This window comes from Schistocerca gregaria, chromosome 4, assembly GCF_023897955.1.
Source record: "Schistocerca gregaria isolate iqSchGreg1 chromosome 4, iqSchGreg1.2, whole genome shotgun sequence".
NCBI classification, from domain to species: domain Eukaryota; kingdom Metazoa; phylum Arthropoda; class Insecta; order Orthoptera; family Acrididae; genus Schistocerca; species Schistocerca gregaria.
The window spans coordinates 253,891,118-253,915,070 of NC_064923.1; the positions used below are offsets into that span (position 1 = coordinate 253,891,118).

Consider the following 23,953-nt stretch of genomic DNA (forward strand, 5'->3'; position numbering starts at 1 on the left):
GTTTTGTCTTGTATCATATCATACCTTTAAATTTTTCTTTTATCTGGACTCCAAATGTACAACTATTTAAATGTAAGTTATTGAGATGAAGAAAGATACTTACAAGCCCGATCGTTTGTGAAATTTGTTGAACTCTTTCTTTCTGAGAAAGTCAATTTATTGCTTCAAGCAGCCAAATAAGGTTTCGAAGGGGGGGAAAGAGAGAGAGAGAGAGAGAGAGAGAGAGAGAGAGAGAGAGAGAGAGAGAGAGAGAGAGAGAGAGAGAAGAAAAAAAAAAAAAACACAACACCTTTTAGCACTATATGTATAAAATCTTTGTACTGTTGAATGACAAGATACACAAATTATCCTTCACATTGGTAACTGTTACTTACAGGTACACTGACTTTAGTGAAAATTATAAGTACCACAGCCTGTGTGCTACAGTCACATATTTAAAGCAAAAACAAACACATCTTCTTCATAAAATATGGAAACTTAAGCGTGATGATAGTTTAATCACTGCCTAAAACAGGCATTGTGAGTTGCAAATTGTTAAGAAGAGAAAACAATACTGAATCAAACAAAATTTACATGTGCTTACCAAAGCAGCAGCATAACAAATGTTAACTAACTACATATGCACCAGAAGAAAGGTACTAGTCAAATTCAATAAATCTACACCTTGTGGAACATGTCTGATTTGTCACTTGAAGTTTCGAAGTTTAAATGAAATAAATATTACTCTTCAAACAGAAATTATATGTGCCTTATAAACAGAAAAAGGGTTGGCACACATCACAACCTTTAACAACAAAGAATCCATACTGATTTGCAAGTTACACGGTGTTCCTGAATTCAGTCAAATTCTGTCACACACACCCATTTATGTAAGTACATATATTATCTTCCTTGGATTTCTTACTTGTTAGGATATGTACATAAGCCACGACCTGAAATACAAATACCAATAAATTAGTTCATGAAACAGACTATATTTTATTGAACAGTAAAGAAGTTACAAGGTTTAGACAGGCGCGCGAGAGAGAGAGAGAGAGAGAGAGAGAGAGAGAGAGAGGGGGGGGGGGGGGGGGGGGGGCGGCAGTGTGAAAACAAATACAGAACTAGAAATAAAATCTCATCAGGCAGAAAAGCAGAAATGGAGATTATGAAAATTTGTTTAAGATCGTTGAGCTATACCAGATTAAATCTAGCAACAAATCAGCGTCTTGAAACAAGAAAATTAAATAGAAATGGACAATTGTTTAAAAAAGCTATTTACATAGGGTACAAAAGGTGTTGCAAATAAAGTTTCAGACAACAAAACACAACAATTCAATCACCACAAAGAACACAACTGACACTTGCGAGTAAAAGATATACGTATGCCACATGTCAAGTTGTTAGTCTCTTTTTGGGCACCTCCATAGTTGGCGAACAGGCAAATACCACCTACAGAGGGTATCACAGAAATATAATACCCTGGCAGACCAAAACTGAACTAGCTGCTGCAGTCATGTAGCGTAACATTGGCTTATTTAAGTTTAAATTAATAAATGAATAATTAATCTAATCTAATGGCAGAAAACCGTAATAATTCAAAAGATCCTCCAAAATTAGAGGTTATGCAGTTGGCCTGCTCCCAACTCTTGTAAAAAAATAATTTAAATGATAGACCCATATAATCTACCTCAGAAATAATGAAATTTTTGGTGAAAAACTGGTAAAAAAGATACTTCAATGTTGGAAACAATGCCAGCCGACCCCATGCAGTTGTGCGTCTGTTGTGCTCCGTCATTTCACATTATTTTTGTGAGATCTACTGAAACTACAGTGTTCATCGATGGCACTTCATGAAAAACACCATGCAAAAATCAGTGCAATTTGCACATCTATTTATTTAAAGCATGTAAGTGAATGGACGAATGGAAAAACTAGTAGAAACCGACCTCGGGGAGGATCAGTTTGGATTCAGTAGAAATGTTGGAACACGTGAGGCAATACTGACCCTACGACTTATCTTAGAAGCTAGATTAAGGAAGGGCAAACCTACGTTTCTAGCATTTGTAGACTTAGAGAAAGCTTTTGGCAATGTTGACTGGAATACTCTTTCAAATTCTGAAGGTGGCAGGGGTAAAATACAGGGAGCGAAAGGCTATTTACAATTTGTACAGAAACCAGATGGCAGTTATAAGAATCGAGGGGCATGAACGGGAAGCAGTGGTTGGGAAGGGATTGAGACTGGGTTGTAGTCAATCCCCGATATTATTCAATCTTTATATTGAGGAAGCAGTGAAGGAAACAGAAGAAAAATTCTGAGTAGGTATTAAAATCCAGGGAGAAGAAATAAAAACTTTGAGGTTCACCAATGACATTGTAATTCTGTCAGAGACAGCAAGGGACTTGGAAGAGCAATTGAACGGAATGGACAGTGTGTTGAAAGGAGAGTATAAGATGAACATCAACAAAAGCAAAACCAGGATAATGGAATGTAGTCGAATGAAGTAGGGTGATGCTGAGGGAATTAGATTAGGATGTGAGACACTTAAAGTAGTAATGGAGTTTTGCTATTTGGGGAGCAAAATTACTGATGATGATCAAAGTCGAGAGGATATAAAATGTAGACTGACAATGGTAAGGAAAGCATTTCTGAAGAAGAGAAATTTGTTAACAACGAGTATAGATTTAAGCGTCAGGAAGTAGTTTCTGAAAGTATTTGTATGGAGTGTAGCCATGTATGGAAGTGAAACATGGACGATAAAAAGTTTGGACAAGAAGAGAATAGAAGCTTTCGAAATGTGGTGCTACAGAAGAATGCTGAAGATTAGATGGGTAGATCACATAACTAATGAGGAAGTATTGAATAGGATTGGGGAGAGGAGAAGTTTGTGGCACAACTTGACCAGAAGAAGGGATCGGTTGGTAGGACATGTTCTGAGGCATCAAGGGATCACCAATTTTGCATTGGAGGGCAGCGTGGAGGGTAAAAATCGTAGAGGGAGACCAAGAGATGAATACACTAAGCAGATTCAGAAGGACGTAGGTTGCAGTAGGTACTGGGAGATGAAGAAGCTTGCACAGAATAGAGAAGCATGGAGAGCTGCATCAAACCAGTCTCAGGAGTGAAGACCACAACAACAACAACAAGTGAATTCGTGGCACTTGTGTGACTAAAATCACATGTTATCACACAAACTTGACATAAAACAAACGTGATTTTCATGCTTAATTTACCTAAACTTGTACGTAGTCATGATATACTGTGTAATATTAATCATCAATTTTAAACATAAACTGCACTATTCATGAACGTGTTATATTGTGTAATGTATATCATCAGCTGCAAGGTTAACTGAGTTTTTCAGAAACTTGGCCACAGAATCCTCATTCACTATTAAGGTTGCAAAATTTCATTGCACAGTTACACGGAAAAGATATTTGCAAAATTTCATACTACATCAGTGTTTGTGGTTTACAGTTAATATAAATAAGTACCCGGTAGCTTATCATGTCACATTAGTTCTCTCATTTACAGGGGTGTATATTGTCTGTATTTATCTTAAATTAACGAATCTATTGTAACTTAATGCTACAATCAAATTTTCTTAATGGCCATATTCTGAAAAACGCTTCAGAGAAACAGCACTGTTTGTATAAAGTTTTCTGCTGTCATAAAAAAAAGTATCTCATTTTTGGTTGTATAAGTTCCAAAAGGCTACTGGTAATATTTATGACATATCAAATTCAAATTTAGAGAGACTCAGCAAGCTTAGAAGAAAGTTATTTGATTACTATTGTGTAAAATACTGCACCATCCATTCGTCATTCGCTTACTGTTCTGTGAAATACTGCACCATGCATAATGCAGACCCACTGTCTTTGCCATCTGCAGGCAGGGGAGGAGTTGGTAGCTATTCGCAAGCAGTTGGAAATCACTAACTTCTGTCTAGTGATTAGAAGCTGCTGTGAAAATGTATGTATGTATGTATGTCTGTCTGTCTGTCTGTCTGTCTGTCTGTCTGTGTCTGTCTGTCTGTGTCTGTCTGTATGTCTGTCTGTATGTCTGTCTGTATGTCTGTCTGTATGTCGTCTGTCTGTATGTCTGTCTGTATGTCTGTCTGTCTGTCTGAAATACAAGCCACATCACTATTTGTCCATCTGATTATGAATGATATGTCAATGGTTGGTCTAGGCATCCTTTGCAAGGGAGACCGGTCAAGGAGAACTCAGGAAGTGCACCCATTCAACTAACCAACAAGCTTGAGCCTGAAAGTGGGCCAGCGAAACCCGTTTCATCCTGTTGGGTAATCTGCTTGCCCGGTGCCAAGAGGCAGCAAAAGCAAAGGGGTCAGGGTCTATTAACTTTGGCAGCTCAAATGCATGGTGAAGGAACACCAGGTATACTCATCAGTCTATATGGCTGGAGGTCTTAATCAGCAAGTTGAAGTGGCTATTCCATCAGATACTGACAGAACAGAGTACAACCAGCAAAGACTGTGGCGCACTTTGGAATAAACAATGCCTCTCTTCTGGGTTCCAAAGTTATATATGGATCATTTCAGCAACTAGCACAAAGGGTTGAGAATACCAGCCTTGCTCGAAAAACAATCTGCAGCATTGTCCTCAGAACAAATTGTGGCTCCCTAGTTACAAGTTGAGTGGAAGACTTTAACCAACGACTCAAGGGTTCTGTGACAAGCTAGGATGTGACTTCCTAGACTTATGTTATAGGATTGATAGTTTTAGTGTCCTCCTAATGGGTCAGGTGTGCACCGCGCATCAGATGCAGCTACCCAAGTAGCTGACTGTGTGCACAAGGTTCCCCCCCCCCCCCCCACCACTCCTCATCCAGTCCATATAATGACAGCTGTAGGAATCATAGAAGTATCACAGTAAGATCCAAAGAAGTGACTCCCATAGGTGAGCGTATTAAAATCCTGAAAGCACTACCAACAAAGTGCTGGAGTTTAAAGTGATTCTAAATTTCACTGCTTACACTGTATCAGCCAAAGAAAACTGGATAAAGCCTACAGCTGTCTGTAGTGAGATTTTTGGGGGGAAATTTAAGCATATACAAAAAGGATAGGGATATGAATAATGGAGGTGGTCAATTTGTCACAGGAGACAAGAGACCCAAATCCACCAAGACTGAAATTTAAGCTGCATGCGAGATTGATTGGGCAAGACTAAAATCAAGGGTGGGCAAAAAATTGTAACAGAGTTGTTCTATTGATCACCAAACTCACCTCCCAATGTAATGGAAAACTCTTAGAGAAAACTTTAGTTCGCTGGTACATTAATTTTCCTACTCGTACTGTGATCGCTGAAGGCTACTACAACCATCTGACTCCTCTGGACAAGTTAATGCATACAACTGCCACTGTCCCTGGTTGTAGCGGATACGATCACGGCCAGCCATTCTTAAATATTCAGCGCAGGGAGCCAGGCAGTGTACCACAATCAACTCACAGTTAATGGCTGGAACATAGCCTCCCAGCCCTGGCAGCAGTAAAAGGTGGCAACAAAGCCGCACTCTCCACAGAATGCAGTGGGCATATTTGTAGCACACAAGGTGTTAATCACCTAACACTGAATTGGAATAATTAAGGTTTCGTCGTCGTGGGTGTGACAAGAAATCCTGTGAAATGTTACTGAGTCCCTTCTCTGAAAACTACCTGGAATAGATAGTACCAGACCCCACACATGGTGGAAATTATTATATCTAATACCAACAAACAGACCTGACATTTTTGAAGAAGACCACACCAAAACTGGTATTAGTTGTAGTACCAACTTTTTCCAATTTCATTGCTCTTGTAGAGCATATGTTTATTGTAACCACACAAGTGACTTAAACAGCTCAAAGACTCATTATGACTGCGAGAGACAGACTATCTCTGACTTGTGACATGAAGACTCTGGGGAGATATGTAGAACATTACATGTACTGACTACTTCTGATTTAGAACTGTGGAGAGTAGGACTGCTATGGACCTGTAATTAGCAGCATTGTTATAAGCTTCCATCTTGAATAAGGAATGAAATTTGATTAATTGTGATAACATCTCATACATACAAAAGGATGATGTATACTGGAACATAACTAGGAATATTGTTTATTTCCTGAATGAAAAAGGTTTGTTCAATTCTTCAGTTATTTTAACTTCTCCCCTGTCTGTCACTTGGAACATTATTTGGTGTGTCATTACTCACAGGGAACTTTGAATCCTGGGAAATCAGTAGAGCCTGCACCACAGCCGTTTATGCTCTATTTTAAGAGATTTAATTCTGGACTTTAGCGAAATTGGTACACAACTTGGACACTAATTCCCGTGCTGCAGATTGAATGTCACAGCACCCAGGTGTCTTCCCCATCGTGTACAATTGTGCCTCTGATTATTTTAAGAATCTTCAAAGTCTACCACGGACAGAATTCTGCAGAGCCACAGCTTTTATTCCAAGTAATAACTCTGACGAGTATCATACAGATTATGATTATAAACTGTAACTTCCAATCATTTTGTTTGACACATTTGAGAATTCAACAAACAATTAATTTTATTTCTAGAAGTGTGGGAGATAATTGACTAAAAATACTGGAGAAGTGACCTCTCTCACCCAAAAGTTTCCAATCAAGTAACTAAAAAATATTGTTTGGTCGTAATAATTTAACTTCAATTTCAAGGGAGAGAAGTTTAACAGTGGCCACGGGGCAGTTATAGCAACACAACAATGAAAACCAAAGTACAGAGGCACTAAAACAAGCATAAAGATTTATATGCTCAGCAAACTAGACAGAGAAGCAGCAGTGTCATATCTGAATGAGGAACTTTAAAACTTTTGGCTTTAAGCCAGGAATACGAGAGCAACTATGGCTCAAGTTTAAGAGGATGGTTGTTCATGAATTTGATAGGTATCTACCCAGCGGAACAGTGAGAGAGATCCTCCATAGCTTAGTCACTGTAAAGAAGTTTATAAAGAAATAGACTATTGCATAACAGGTATAAAACAAAGCATAAGGCTATAGATAGAAAGATATAGAACGAACACGTTTGGCAGTCAAGAGCGCAACATTTGAGGCCTTCATTGAGTACCGTATCAGAATAGTGTCCAAACATCGCTCTTGGTGGCATCAAAGTTAGTGTCCAGTCACTTATGGACAAAACAGAGTGGCAAAGCAAAAGTGTAAATGATTAACTCTATTTTCAAATGTTCCTTATCAAAAGAAAATCCAGTAGTACTACACCAACTAAATTCTCTTACTAATAAAAAACTGAGTAAAACATTAGTGTCAGTGGCATTGTTCAATTTTAAGGTTTCAGCTGTTTTCAAAGCCCCGTGGCCCGATGAAATCACTACTTATCTGCGGCTAAGTTGCCCCTCAGTTAACTATAATCGGTCTAAGATCCTTCAAACAAAAAACAGTGCAGTGCAGCTGGAAGAAAGCACAGGTCACAATTGTGTACAAGAAGGGTAGCAGAAATGCCCCACAAAACTTGTTCCCTAGGGGAAGTGTGTTGGGACCCTTGCTGTTGTGTATTAGTGATCTTGCAGACAATATTAGTAGTGATGTCAGACTTTTTCCAGATGACACAGTTATCTATATTGAAGTACAGTCTGAACGAAGTTGCACAAATATTCAGTCATACTAAACTGAAAAAATAGTATCCTGTAACACTTGATATGGACATGACATGGAATGATCAGTTTATTGGTAGAATAGGGACATGCTACCAGTCTACAAAGAAAGCTGCTTTCAAATCACTCATGCAACCCAGCCTACAATATTGCCCAAGTGTGTGGTATCTGTACCAAATAAGACTAGATGGGATACTGAATGTGCACGGAGGAGGACAGCATGAATGGTTACAGGCTTCTTTGACTCGTGGGAGAGTGTCACAGAGAAGAAGAAACAAATTGGCAAGCTTCTGGAGATACGATGGAAAATATCTCGAGAAAAACTACTTTGAAACCAGCTTTAAATGGCTCTGGGAATATACTAAAACCCCACACATACCAGTCCAGCATATGTAGATGGACAAAGGAAAACCCTTAATAGCTAGTACTGTGGAATGTATCATCCTGCCATGCACTTCACAGTGGTTCACAGAGTATAGATGTAGAATGTACTTTGTAGCTTCTGAAACGAAGTACAAAAGTCGAGGAGGAAAATGAGCTTGATTAACACACACACAACTGTATGGGACAAGCTAGGAGGTTCTGTCATGATAAAGAAAATATTTAAAAAAGAATCAAATTGGGGATTATGACTGAATGTATTGTTACGGCTGAAATGAGTATATGCACCCACAAATGATACAAAACACTGAGAAAGGTACTTCACAGACCACTCTCAGAGAATATACTAAAAGTCCCATGAAGGAAAGAACTTATCATTGTTAACGTGAAGTACGGATCGTACGGATAAGAGTCACACAGGATAGTGGGAAACCATGGAGAGAGAAAATATGACAATAGAGAACAATTATTTGAAATTTGGGAATCATTTTTTAAAAACTACCCCCACAATTTTCAAACACAAACACATTCATAAATGTACTTGGCAGCATAATACTAAAGCATTACAATCTGTAATAGATCATATTACCATTACACAAATAAATATGGATACAGTAAAGGATTTAACATCTTACAGAGAAGCCCAATGTGTATCAGAACACTATCTAGTAAAAATGAAATGTTTCAGGTCATGGTAAACTATGAGTAACAACAACAACAACAACAACAACAACAACACTGTAAAATGGACTGCACTGAAGAAGAATCAAAAGAATCATTATGATAATGACCACTTAAAATACGAAAGTATAAGGATGTTCTTCACTACTGGAATAGAGATAATATTTGGTGAATCATTTGAACTAAACTCTGATCAAATTTATGAATAATAAAAAGCAATGCTAAAAAAATTTCATTTCAGATGCCAAATATGAAGAAATTCGGTAGCTCGGATGGTAGAGCACTTGCCCGCAAAAGGCAAAAGGTCCCGAGTTCGAGTCTCGGTCGGGCACACAGTTTTAATCTGCCAGGAAATTTCATATCAGCGCACACTCCGCTGCAGAGTGAAAATCTCATTCTATGAAGAAAATACTTTTGAGAGAACAAAAGAAGCGTAGTCAATATTTAAACGACTCCATCAGAGTGAAAAGCCAATGCAAATCTCGAACTGATAACACAAAGAGATATGAATACTTCTAAAAATTATTAAATGAAGATACAGATGAATTGGTGTCATAAATGTAGCAACACGAGAGTACAAATTTTAGATGGAACTCATCTACACCATTTCGTATATGCTGATGACCACATCACTATGTGGGGATGATCCAAGTCAGAAATGTAATCAGTTAGTAATAAATTATTAATAAAAAAAATTGAGGTTTGAAGATTAATTATCAAAAAAAAAAAAAAAAAAAAAAAAAAAAAAAAAAAAAAAAAAAAAAAAAAAAAAAAAGAAAAAAGAAAAAACAGAATACCTTACCAGCAATCCCGATGAAGTGTACATATATGAGAACAAAATAAAAAGGTTAATAATTTTTGTTACCTTGTATCTATTTTAGAAGCAGGAGACAATCGGATGTTGAAATTAATAAAATAAATAGTAGTGGCCTGGAGTTCATCGGGATTTTGAACTGTGAATGACAGAACTAATAATATTCAAGAGTAGAAGTTGCATGGAGCAGATACCTGAACAACTAATCAGAAACATATTAGTAAGATGAAAATATTAAGACGTGGGCTTTTGCATTTTAAAAATGGTTCAGAGTATATTCCTACTGCTTTTTTGGATAGTGGTCAAGTGGGAAGTTCATCTACTGTGTGGCAGACAGTGAAGCCTCCCTGGTTTACATGATGAATACTCATCTAAATCCCTCAGCGTCACCTTATTTAATTTAACTACATTCCATTATTCTCATTTTGCTTTTGTTAATTTGCATCTTACATACCCCCTTCAAGACACTGTCCATTCCATTCAACTGATCTTCCAGGTCCTTTGCTGTCTCTGACAGAATTACAATGTCATCAGCACACACCAAAGTTTCCATTTCTTCTCCATGGATTTTAAATCCTACTCCGAATTTTTCTTTTGTTTCCTTTTCAACCACTGCTTCCCTTTCATGCCCCTCGCATCTTATAACTGACATCTGGTTTCTGTACAAATTGTAAATAGCCTTCCGTTCTCTGTATTTGAGCCCTGCAACCTTCAGAATTTAAAAGAGTATTCCAGTCAACATTTTCAAAAGCTTTCTCTGAGTCCACAAATGCTAGAAACATAGGATCGTTGTTCCTTAATCTATATTCTGAGCTAAGTTGTAGGATCAGTATTGCCTCACATGTGGCAACATTTCTACGAAATCCAAACTGATCTTCCCCGAGGTCAGCTTCTACCAGTTTCTCCATTTGTCTGTAAAGAATTTGTTTTAGTATTTTGCAGCCGTGACTTACTAAACTAATAGTTCAATAATTTTCACACCTGTTAACACCGGCTTTCTTTGGGATTGGAATTATTATATTCTTCTTGAAGTATAAGGGTATTTCGCCTGTCTCATACATCTTGCTCACTAGATGTTGTCAGGGCTCGCTCCCAAGGCCGTCAGTAATTCTAATGGAATATTGTCTATTCCCAGGGCCTTGTTTCGACTTAGGTCTATCAGTGCTCTGTCAAATTCTTCACACAGTATCATATCTCCCACTTCTACATCCTCTTCCATTTCCATAATACTGCCCTCCAGTACATCACCCTTGTACAGACCCCTCTATATACTCCTTTCACCTTTCTGCTTTCAATTCTTAGTTCGAACTGGTGTTCCATCTGAGCTATTGATATTCATACAAGTGGTGCTCTTTTCTCCAAAGGTCTCTAATTTTCCTGTAGACTGTATCTACCTTACCCCTGGTGATATACATCTCTACATCCTTACATTTGTCCTGTAGCCACCACTGCTTAGGCATTTTGCAATTCTGTTTAATCTCATTTTTGAGACATTTGTATTCCTTTTTGCCTGCTTCATTTACTGCATGTTTATATTTTCTCCTTTCATCAATTAAATTCAATCTCTCTTCTGTTACTCAAGGATTTATATTAGTCCTCGTCTTTTTAACTACTTGATTCTCTGCTGCCTTTACAATTTCCTCTCTCAATTCTTCTTCTTTATTTCTTTCCCCCATTCTTGTCAACCGTTCCCCTCTCTAAAACTCCCTACAACCTCTGGTTCTTTCAGTTTATTCAGGTCCCAGGCTTAGGGTAATGGCTACCAAAAGCCGAAGGAATCCAGTGTGCACACTGTGCAGCCAACTGCAGGTAGTGGTTATGTCAGTACCAATAATATGTCCTTTTTGGATCAAATGAGATTTTCTCTGGTGTCGACAAAGACTGCCATTCATGCTTGCAAGATGAAGGCAGAGCTAACCATTTTTAACATTGTCAACAGTGCTGACTTCTGACCTTTGGTGTGGAGTCATGTGGAGGGTCTGAATCATGAGGCTCAGAAGGTTCTGCCACAGTGTAGATTGTAGATTCCTTGACTTGCACCAAAGGGCAGTGAGTTTTCAAGTTCCGCTTAATAAATCAGAGATCCACTACACACAGGAAGTAGCTATTTTTTTGGTTAGAGGGTCTGAGGAGACACTACAAGTGGGATGTCTGTCTGAAAGGTCGCAGGGCAAACACAGGGAGAGGGTAGACCCGGCAACAATCAGTATGGCACTTTTAAATTATTGTAGCTTTATTGGGAAAGAACCATAGCTCCAAGAGCTAACAGAAAGCACTGAAGCTAAATTTGTTACAGGTTAATACTGCTAAAGCCGAAGAATAAGTTCAGCGGCCTTTTTTTTTTTTTTTACGAAGTACTAACTGTGTTGAGAAAGAGCAGAATAAATGTAGTTGGTGGCAACGTTTTACTGCTGTCAGAAGTAGTTTACCTTGTAGTAAAACTGAAGTAGAGTGTTAATGTGAGTTAGTATGGATAGAGGTTATATTTGAGAAATGAGATGAATAATTGGTTCCTTTCACCCCCGCCCCCTTCTGACTCAGATGATACAATTGCTGAACAGTTCAAAGGAAACTCTAGTTTAATTTCAAATAGCTACCACACTCATACAGTTCTAGTTGGTGGCGACTTCAATCTAACCTGAATACGTTGGTGAAAATACACAACTTAAGTGGCAGGAATAAAACACCAACCGAAATCATATTGAATGCTTTCTCAGAAAATTGTTTTGAGTAGCTCTGGAGCCAACTAAGTGTAAATGGTTGTGAAAAGATACTCTAACTCTTAGCCAACATCTTGAGCAAATAGGGAGCATCATGAAGAATACCAGGATTAGTGACCATGAGGCACTATTAACAAAACTGAATACCGTAACATCAAAATCCACCAAAAATAAAGCAAAATACACTGACAGAAAAAAATGCAACATCAAGAGACAAAGTAGAGTAATGAAATTTCAGGAATACATTAACACATTTGCCCAGGAAACATACTTAGGTGATTAACATTGCAAGAAAAAGGTTAATGAAAGCGCGAGATAAGCCATCGCAAATGTGAAATCCTGATATATTTAACAACCACCATAACTGCCAGACCGTTGAGTGCAAGCATGTAATATACATGCATTGTGTTGTACAGGTGCCGGATTTTAGTTTGTAGGATGGAGTTCCATGTCTCCTGTTGCACCTGGCCAGTCATTACAGGGACAGTTAATGCTATTTTTGGAAGATGTTGGAGTTGTCAGCTGGTGATGTTCCCTATGTAATTGATTGGAGACAGATCCAGTGATTGAACAGGCCAAGGCAACATATCGACACACTGTACAGCACGCTGGGTTAAGATGCTAGTGGTACGTGGATAAGCATTATCCTGTTGTAAAAAAAAACCTTGGTATGGTGTTCATGAATGGCACAACAGATCAAATCACCAAACTGACACACAAATTTGCAGCCAAGGCGCATGGGATAACACTAGAGTGCTCCTGCTGTCAAGCAAAATTGCATCCCAGACCACAACTCGTGGTACCGTGTGCCTAGCATGCAGACAGACAGGTTTCAGGTCCTCATCTGCCCATCTCCTGACCAACAGGCAACCATCACCAGCACTGAGGCAGAACCAGCTTTCATTAGAAGACACATCAGACCTCTACTCTGCCATCCAATGAGCTCGCTTGCCACCACTGAAGTCGCAAATGGCGCTGGTTTGGAGCTATCCTTGCCCCCCCCCCCCCCCTTATAGGGTGCAAAAACAACTGGGGTCATACACACCCAAGTCAAAACTATAGAACAGGAAACAGAGAGGAATTAAAAAAAAAAAAAAAAAAAAAAAAAAAAAAACTATATGTCAGTCCCAACTGACATAATAGAAGACAGCTAGAACAGCAAGTGGAAAAATGGCTAAAAAAAAGACACCATACAGACACGGTCGAAAAGTTGGCGTATCCTTTTCTAAAACGGCCGATAACACAGACAGAAAACCCAAAAAGGAATGTAAAAGGTTAAAAAATAGACATTCCATCAGGAAGTGGCAGACAGTTAAAACTTGAATGCAATGTGTACAAAGTGGTGGCGTAACGCCACTTAGCAAATGACAATGGCTAAAAAGGCAGTGCCCGATACGCAGCTGAGTTAACATAACCTCCTCCCAAGCAGGAGGACCAAAAGGTGGTCATCCAGGTCGCTGGGAGAGGCTTGGAACTATTGGCAATGCCAAAGGGACACCACCTCCTGACAGACGGCAACACAGAGATCATTGGAGGGAATATAGGTACTCACAGGCTGAGATACGAGGCCTGCAGCTTTGGCAGCAGTGTCAGCAGCCTTGTTTCCTGGCAGACCGACATGACCACAAACCCACAGAAACATCACATTGGCTCCAACAAGAGTAAGCAGTTGACAGTTTTCCTGAACCCGCTGCACTAAGGGATGGGCAGAGTAAAGTACACAGACCTTGAAGGGCACCGAGTAAGCCTGAGCAGAGAACACAAATGATAAGTGTGTTGCCGGATGTACTACGTGGCCTGATACAAGGCAAAGAGCTTGGCTGTAAATACTGAGGACTATGCCAGAAACCGATATCAAAGACACAGGTGCCAATGACTAAGCCACACCTGACCCCACAGTCAGTCCGAGAGCCATCAGTTTGTACAAAGGTACTATCACGAAGTTCCATGTGAAGCTCGTGAAACTGAAGGATATAGAGTGAGGCTGGAGTAGTGTCTTTAGGAAGCGAATTAAGGCCAAGGTTACCGAGGGGCGCTTCACAAAGCCAAGGTGGTGAAGGGTTCACACCCACCATGATAGGTGTAGATAGTGTGAAGTTAAGCCGCCGTAGCAAGTGCCGAAAGCAGGCTCCTGGAGGTAACAGAGAAGCAGGACAAGCCCCATACTGACGAACAAAGGAATCATCAAAGAAGGAGGCATAGGATGGGTGGCCACACATGGCAGACAAACGGCATGCATATCTGCAGAGCCAAAACTCATGGCAGTAGGACAGGGGTAGTTCAGCAGCTTCAGCATACACTCTCTCAACCGGGTTGGTGTAAAAGGCGCCCGTGGGCAAACGGATGCCACATTCGTGGATAGTGTTGAGACAGCATAAGAGGAATGGGCGTGCAAATGCATAAACAAAGCACCCACAGTCGAGTTTCGAACAGACAAGGGTCAATATGAACGGAGGAGGGTAGTTTGATCGGCACCCCAGGATATGAACGGAGGAGGGTAGTTTGATCGGCAGCCCAGGAAGTACCATTGAAGACACGGAGGACATTGAGGAACCAAATACAGCAGGCTGCCATGTGAGATACATGGAAAAACCAAGATTGTTTCCTATTGAGCATAAGCCCCAGGAATTTCATAGTTTCAACGAACAGAAGGGCAACGGGCCCAAGATGTAAATATGGTGGAAGAAACCACTTGCGTCGCCTGAAATTCATGCAGACTGTTTTGTCAGTGGAAAAGCGAAAGCCATTGTCGATGCTCCAAGATTAAGGACAATCAAGAAACTGCTGAAGATGCTGCTCAGTGAGACAGGTCCATGGAGAACTGCAATAATGACAAAATCGTTAAAAAAAATAAATAAATAAATAAATAAATAAAATAAAGGGAGCTGGAGATGCCTGGTGGGAGGCAGGCCATGATAGGATTAATGACATATCGACACACTGTAGAGGACGACACTGAGGACAGAACCCTGAGGCACACTTTTCCTGGATAAAGGTGTCCGACAAGGCAGAACCCACACACACCTTGAAAATTCGATCTTGTAAAAATGCCTGAAGGAAAAAGGGCAGGCAGCCACAGAAGCCCCATGTGTAAAGCGTACGGAGGATATCTATTCTCCAGTAGGTGTCCCAGACCTTCTCCAAATCTAAAAACAATGCCACAGCCTGGGAATTCCACAGAAAATCATTCATGACACGGGTTGACAAAGTAACGACATGGCCAACTGCAGAATGCCATGCTCAAAATTCACACTGTGCATTCGTGAGTAAATTGCGACACTCTAGCCACCATACCAGCCAGGCATGAATCATACATTCCATCACCTTGCAAACACAGATGGTAAGAGAGATGTGGCGGTAGCTAGAAGGAAGGTTTTTGTCCTTACAGGGCTAAGGTATGGGCATGATGGTGGCTTCATGCCAGTGTCCGGGAAATGTGCCCTCTGTCCAGATGCGGTTGTATGTGTTGAGCAGAAAGCGCTTGCCCGCAGGAGAAATGTACTGCAACATCTGAATGTGGATGGCATCTGGCCCCGGGGCAGAGGATCAGAACGAGCTGAGAGCATGATTGAGCTCCCTCATAGTAAAGGCAGCAAAATGCGGAGAGCATGCCTCTGTGCACGAATTGCATCATGACATGCCTTAGTCCATCAAGGGACTGGGACACGACGCAGTAAAGAGGACATGTGAAGGACAGAACATTCTGCAGCAGTAAGGATAATGTTGGTGAGATAATCCACCTGGTCATCATAACTGGGGAAATCTTGTTCTTCGAAGGTTGCCCGGGACGAGTACAGCTGCCAGTCAGTCTTAGTAAGTTGCCATTTGGGCGTGCACGCAGATGGGGTAGGAGTCAGCAAACAGAGAGCACACGAGAAACAGACACTTGAGTAGGTGTCAGAAAGGACGCTCAAGTAGGTGTCAGAAAGAAGGGACCACTCTAGACAATGGGCAAGCTGGGCAGTGCAGGAGGACAGGTCCAAATGGGAATAGGTGTGTGAGGAGTCAGAAAGGAAAGTGGGTGCTCCAGTGTTTAAGGCAGAAGCGGTTTAGTTGGTTAAGAAGGGCAGCCAAGAGGGCACCTCTCTGACAGATCCTGGGCGAACTCCAAAAGGGATGATGTGCATTAAAGTCACAGAGTAGCAAAAATGGGGGAGGTAGCTGCCCAATAAGCTGAAGGAAGTCTGCCCTGGTGACATTGAATGACGGAGATACATAAATGGTACAGAGGGAAAAAGTCAGATGGGGAAGGAAAGGGTGAACTGCAACAGCTTGAAGATGAGTAGGCAGGGAGACTGGTTTATTATGAATGTCATCCCATATGAGCAACATGATGCCCCCATGAGATGGAATGCTGATCTCAGGGGGAAGGTCAAAACAAATCGGTAAGTATGTGGAAGCTCCAAGTGGTAGTGAGGGTGCAATTTTGTTTCCTCAAAGCAGAGTACAAGGGGATGCTGCAATGCTAAAAGAAGCCGTAAATCCTCTTTGTGGGACCGAAGGCCGCGAATGTTCCACTGGAGGACAGTCGTGACGAGGAAGGCTGCCAACTCTATGGCCGCCAGTGACAATTGGTGCATAGGTGCTACTACAGGGCACAGAAGCAGGAGGATCCTGCTCTATGTGTTCCACAAAAGCACCGGCTTACTTGTGTAGTTGCTTCATGGAGTCCAATGCTGAAAAATTGTTGTGGGTGCACACCAGTGAGACAGAGGCTGGCTGGGCTAAGGTACAATGTGGCAACACCGTTTAACAGGACCATAGAGTTGGTGAAGAAGAAGACCATTTGCCTTTGGACGACTTCTTTGAGCGTTTCCAGTTAGAGGAAGACTAAGGTGATGTTTGGCTGGAGGGACGGAGAATATCTTCATGAGAGTACTCTTTCTGTCCATTCCTGCCGACTAGTCGTGTATATGGTGGCTTTGACCCTCGAGGCAAGAGTTTGACGGTTTGTTGCACAGCAGGACGGGGAAATGGCGATGCTACCTTGACAATGGGCGATTTCACAACCTCAGAGCTGAATCTGATGTCGCATGTCTGCGTGGCCATGTCGTTCATGAAGCGAGGGGTAACAAGAATAGAATTGTAGGTGCCAGAAAGGAGAACACAGGGTTTGCGACTAGCCAGTAACTTGCGAGCTACTGGGCAAGGCACTTTTTCCTTCACCCAAATCTCTTGGACAGCCCACTCATCAAGATACATGGGATAATCCCAAGAGGTGGCGGCATAGCAGCTATTGCAGTTGAGTGGAGAGGAGGAGCTGGACAATCACCCTCGTATGCATCCCAGTCACAGGAGACACGTCTGGCTGGGCGTCGTCAAGATGTTCTAGTGTGGTTAAAATGATGACACTGGTAGCAGCCCATCGGGTTCGGAATGTATGGTCAGACTGTGATAATTTCATAGCCTGCTGTGATCTTGGACGGCAGTACCTATCAATGAAAGGTGAGGGAAAGAGTGTGGATGGGCACTAAGGAGGAATCTACCTTTTCCACTACACAATGGACGACAATGACCCACTGTCCAGAGAGGTAAGACTGGATTTCGGCTTCGGTTAGACCATCGTGCAGCCTGGTGTTAATTACACCACGGGAATAATTCAAAGTTCTATGGACCTCGACACGAACAGGGTAGTCTAGGAGAAGTGAGGCAACAAGCTGTTGCTGTGCTTGAGAATCAGAAGCAGTCTCCAAAAGCAAAGTGCCATTCCGTAAATGGGAGCAGGATTTCAAAGAGCCGCCAATTGCATCAACACCTTTCTGAATAATAAACACGGACTGACCGTGGTGAAGGACTGACCGTCTTCCGTACGTGAGACCATGAGGAACAGTGCTGCAGTGCGTCTTGGGTACATTAGCCTCATTACATTTACGTTTCGCACACATGGCACATGGATTGGGAAGATGAGTCACTCATTGCGAGGAAATCCCCATGATTGCCAGCGTCTCTGATGGCGCACTGCTTCCAACTGGGGGCTCCCTTCACAAGGGGGTGCACCCGCCTTAGGTGATTGTTCACACCTCAGGTCACACCTCCCAAACACCTGGCAGTGGGACCAATCAGCAATTTGGAAAGGTTGCAGTTCAGGCAATCACCCCACACTGAGCCTGGCCTGTACCCGGGAGTACATGCGAATCCCGCCTGTCAACCTGGGGCTGGGAATTACGCTTTACCCAGTCACCTGTTATGCATCAGATGGGTAGGTCAGCCTTCAGGAGTGCACAGGGAGGAAGAAGAAAAAATGGAACCTCAAACGCCAAAACAGAGGAATGAGAGGAGAAGGGAAACAAAGAAAGGAAAAGAGTGAAAAACAAAGTGAGATTGTATTTACGTCAGCAACAGACATTCCCAATAACATCCCAGAGATGTTCCCCAGGGGAGGGGGAAAAAGAATAGCAAGAGGCTAGACATACAGCATGGAAGGGAAAAAAATGCTGCAGAGGCTGGGGGCCCGTGGTAGCCAACTGCTGCTCAAATTGCTGCTAACATGGAAAACATGGTTTTCACCCTCTTTAGAGCCATGTGGCCCTCTTGAGCCCAACTTTCTTGTGGCCATACACTCTTGTGACCACCACTACCGGCAATAATGTACAGCGCCACATTCCTGCCAAGTCTTTCAACAATATCACAAAAGGAACATCCTGATTCTCCTAGCCCTACTACACAACCTCATCCACCCTCAGTGAAGTGCTGATAATGGCTTCTTTGCCACTTTCATTCTTCACTAATATCAATTTGCCTCATTCAACCTTATAGGTAACTAATGCTCACGACCTTTACAGTGTGTATTTAAAGCGAATGTGATTTTCATCCTCACAGTGGTACTATTAGCGCCACTCTTCTGTGACTACTGTGGAATCTGAATAGACATCTTCCAGATGTAGAAACATGCTTATCAACTTTCATTTATGTTGCACAACTTCTCATTGGTGTTGCCACCTTTAAAATAAATAAATAAATAAATAAATAAATAAAAATTATATAAGAGGGAGTCTCCACTTCTTCCTATCTGGTTATGTAAGTGAAGACCAGATATGGTTAAAACACAAAGAAATGGTATCTATGACAATTGGAAGGTATTCAAGTATACCAAATAGGTTAATGAGTGATGGTACTGATCCCTCATGGTACACAAAACCGGTCCGAGACCTGTTGCACAAGAAGTGAAAAAAAAGCACGTCAAACTTAAAACAACATAAAATCCTCCAGACTGGCAAAATTTTACAGAAGCTCGAAATTTATTGTGATCTTCAATGTGAGATGGTTTTAATAGTTTCCACAATGTAACTGACTCAAAATATAGGAGGAAACCAAACAAGATTCTGGTTGTATGTAAAATACACCAGCAGCAAGGCACAATCAATACCTTCACTGCACAGTAGCAATGGAAACATTACTCATGATGGCGCCACTACAGCGCAGTTAGTATGAAGGTTTTTTTTTTTTTCTTAAATTCCTTCACCAAAGAAGGCAAAGTAAATATCCCAGAATTCAAATTGAAAGCTACTGTCAACAGGAGTAACTTAGCAAACATAGACATCCTCGGAGTAGCGAAGCAGCTTATATCACTTAATAAAGGCAAGGCCTCCAGTCCAGATTCTATACCTGTTGTGTCCCTTCAGAGTATGCTGATATAACAGCTTCATACTTAGCAATTGTACAATCATATACAACCACTCATGTGTCAAAATATTTGTACCCAAATACTGGTAAGTTGCACAAGTCGCACCAATACCAATCTCTTAGATTACAGACTCTTATCACTACGTCTATTTGCAGTATGATTTTGGAACATACAATGTTTTCAAATCTTATGAATTCTCTCTAAGAAAATGACTGATAGACAAACAGGCAACAAGAATCGAAATAAGTTTCTATTAAACACAACTAGCTAGCTCTTAATTTTCAAGGATTAATGAGTGCTATTGACTGGCGATAACAAATTTATTCTGTGCTTTTGATTTCAAAAAAAGCTTTTGACGCCATTCCTTACAAGTGACTTCTTACCAAATTGTGTTCTTCATCTGTGGAACAGGATTTGTGATTTCCTGTCAGAAAGGTCACAGTTCATAGTAACTGATGTAAAGTCACAGAGTAAAACAAATGTATTTGTAACTTCCCATGGAGAAAGGCCCTCTGCTGCTCCAGATCTACATAAATGATTTAGGAGACAATCTGAGCACCCCTGTCTGCAGGTGATACATTCATTTATTGTCTTGTAAAGTGATCAGATGATCAAGAATGATTTAGACAAGATACCTACCTCTAAGTAAAGAAAAGTGTTAGGTTATCTACATGAGCACTAAAAGGAATCCGCTAAATTTCAGATACACAATAAATCACACAAATATAAAGCTCATGAAATCAACTAAATACTTAGGGATTACAATTACAAGTAACTTAAATTGGCACTATCACATGGATAATGTTAGGAAAAGGGAACCAAAGATTGCAATTTATTGGCAGAACACACAGAAAACGCAACAGGCCTACATTACCCTTGTCCGTTCTCTTCTGAAGTATTGCTGTGTGGTGTGGGATACACATCACATGTGACTGATGGAGGACATCAAAAAAGTTTGAAGCAGAGTTCCTCGTTTTGTATTATCACGAAACAGGGGAGAGAGTGCAACTGATATGATACATGAATTAAGAGTGGCAATAATTTTAAAAGAAGGGCATTTTTTGCTGTGGCTGGATCGTCAAGAAATTTAACCCACCAACTTTCTTCTCTGATGTGCGATAATATTATGTTAGTGCCCGACCGCATAGGGAGAAATGATCAGTACGATAAAATAAGAGATTAGAGCCCACACAAGAAGATTTAAGTTCTCATTTTTCCTCCTTGTGTTGTTTGAGAGTCGAACAGGAGAAACAGCTTGAATGTCGTTTGATGAACCCTCTGCTAGACACTTATTTGTGAAATGCAGAATAATCATGTAGATTTAGAAGTAAACGTAGAAGATAAGCAACAACTGCAAGTAAAGAAAACATAACGAACAATTAAGAGTTAAAAAGACTGGAAATGACAGAAGGAATATGCTATGGATTGGATAGAGGGAAGTTGCTGTGTACGTAAAAGGAATCAAGGAAACAAATATACCGAAACTTACTATTTGGATGTGAAACTGAAGAAAAAAGACGCGGATGACAATAGCTACTTGCTTCCACAATTTACAGTTGATACTGGAGATAAGTGATGCAGAAGAAGAAGAAGAAGAAGAAGAAGAAGAAGAAGAAGAAGAGATACAAGATCATAATACGTGGAAGACCATAGAGAAGAGCTAAAGTGTGCGTCATTTATGTTGGCGCCCGAGTTTAGGTTCGTTCTGCGCATCTGACATCACAAAACACAGTCAGCCAATGAACAGAGAACGGCATTGCCAGATCTCGACTGCAGTGCAGAGCATGGACGAGTGTCTTCATTTTTAGAAACATTCAGTCATAAATGAAGTAATAGGACAAAAGCAATGTCTTGATAGCAGACTTTCTTTTATAAAAAGTTTGGAAAAAGCATTCTTTATACCAATTGCTTCATATTCTATTAATTAATTAAACCAAACAAGCAATAAGACTCCTAATTCAGGCAATAGCAAGGAAAGGTGTTTGTATCAACCTCACGAACCGCTTTTACGCAATAAAGAACAGCGGTAATTGTTTATTTCCTGTTGTACTTCGACGAAGTGTGAGTAATTCATAGTCATACCAACAGTGTTTGTCAGTATTTTGCGTGACGTGTTAAAGTCCTCATGGCGTTCTGTAAACAGACTAGCTGCAATAGCATAACGGTTAAGGTGTCGGGCTTCTACGCGGAAGATTATGAGTTCAAACCTTGTGCAGTGCTTAATTTTATCATTATGTAAAAACAATATCGAGGTGCCTTACTTCACGAATTATATTCGTTTGAATGCAATTTTTTGAAATTTCTAGTGCTTTGTCTCTTTCATTAACCCTTTCGCTGGTGCAGACACGTGCTTCCCGCATTCCGCGCTGTGCACGATTTTGTCATCACTGCACTGATCCCCTGTGCAGACACATGGTGTTCCCACTGCTTTGACACACTTACCATTCGATTTCACAAAAACTATTTGGCCCAAAAATATGATTTTTACACGTCTTCTTCACTGATACACACACTCCCCCCCCCCGGTAAATGACTTAATTTTGTTTCGATGTTCAACGCAGTTATTATGCAGCATTAAATGTAGTAAACCATTGCAAGAAATTTTGAAGAGTTTGCAGAGGTAGAGAAGTCTATAGCGTATACTTTCCGCATGGTCGATTTTAGTTGCCACAATGTTGAGAATGAAATGTGGACAAGATACCTAAATTTCATATAAAATTTACTATATAGCAATATCTCATTTAATTTAAAGTACCACATAGGTGTCGTATGTAATATTGAGAAATATTCCGTCTTTCGCTACTGTAATAATAGTTTAATGATGATGTAAATAAAATACAAAGAAACTTCCACATGGGAAAAATATTATTAAAAACAAAGATGCCAAGACTTACCAAGCGAGAAAGTGCCGGTAGATAGGCACAATAAATAAAACACACAAACACTCACACCCGCTTGGTAAGTCTTGGAATCTTTGTTTTTAATATGTAATAATAGTTTTATTTACACCAGACGTGTTTGGCTTTATTTTAAAGCACTTCAATCAATGAAACGTATAGCACATACACAATGGTACTCATGTTCTCTTTCTTGTTTTTGTTCCACAGTCGCAGTTTTACCAATGGTACTGAAATATATTCCTCTTCTGCAACTGTAATAAGCGACTTATTTAGACCAGACGCGCTTCTCTCTTTTGAAGCATCTTCAGTGGACAGTATTTTGTCTCCTCCATTGCCAAGTCACCTTTCGCAGTTTTGTGCTGCGGTAACACAATATTCAACGTTTGTGTTGGCTGATCAGTGTTTTAGCAAATAAATAATGTTTGTGTGTGCCACACAAAAAAATTATATTTGACATAGCTCAGAGCACTTCACTGATAGACAGTATATTCAAGTCCTAATGTTTTTGTAAGTCCACAGTTTTGTGTAATGTATTCTGCCTACTTCCTTTTGACTGATTGAAGTGCTTTAAAATGAAGCCAAATATGCTCAGTGTAAATTAAACTTATGTTACAGTCGCGAAAGACGTAATATTTCTCAATATTACATACAACACCTATATGGTACTTAAATGAGATATTGCTATACAGTAAATTTTATATGAAATTTAGGTATTTTGTCCACATTTCATTCTCAACATTGTGGCAACTAAAATCGACCATACGGAAAGCATACTCTATGAACTTCTACCTCTCCAAACTCTTCAAAATTTCGTGCAATGGTTTACTACATTTAATGCTGCATAATAACTGCGTTGAACATCGAAACAAAATTAAGTCATTTATGGGGGGAAGGTATCAGTCAAGAAGATGTGTAAAAATCTAATTTTTGGGCCAAATGGTTTTTGTGAAATAGAATGATAAGAGTGCCAGCAGTCGGAACACAATGTGTGTGCACAGGCGAGCAGTGCAGTGACAAAGTGCAGAATGCGAGGAGCACGTCTTTGTAGCAGCGAAACGGTTAATACGGCCGTGGTGGCTTTACTTCATGAACTGCGCTCTCCCCCTAAACGTAAGCTTGCGAACTATGCTATACTATGGCGCTGCTTCTACTGACACGTGTCATGTGCAAGTGGCAACGCAGCAATCTCCCGCATCTTGGCGGGCATGCGCATGCC

At 40.5% G+C, this 23,953-nt stretch overlaps 1 protein-coding gene across 3 annotated transcripts in view; it reads right to left on the minus strand.

Annotated features, from left to right (window-relative positions):
- Nucleotides 1–299: 299 nt before the first annotated feature.
- Nucleotides 300–23,953, minus strand: part of LOC126266666 (protein maelstrom homolog) — a 110,687-nt gene continuing 87,033 nt past the window's right edge. For all 3 annotated transcript variants that reach the window (XM_049971083.1, XM_049971085.1, XM_049971084.1), the window contains one exon: nucleotides 300–932. In XM_049971083.1, the coding sequence (XP_049827040.1) occupies nucleotides 901–932 (32 nt within the window). In that variant the 3' untranslated portion in view covers nucleotides 300–900. The remainder of the gene's footprint in view (nucleotides 933–23,953) is intronic.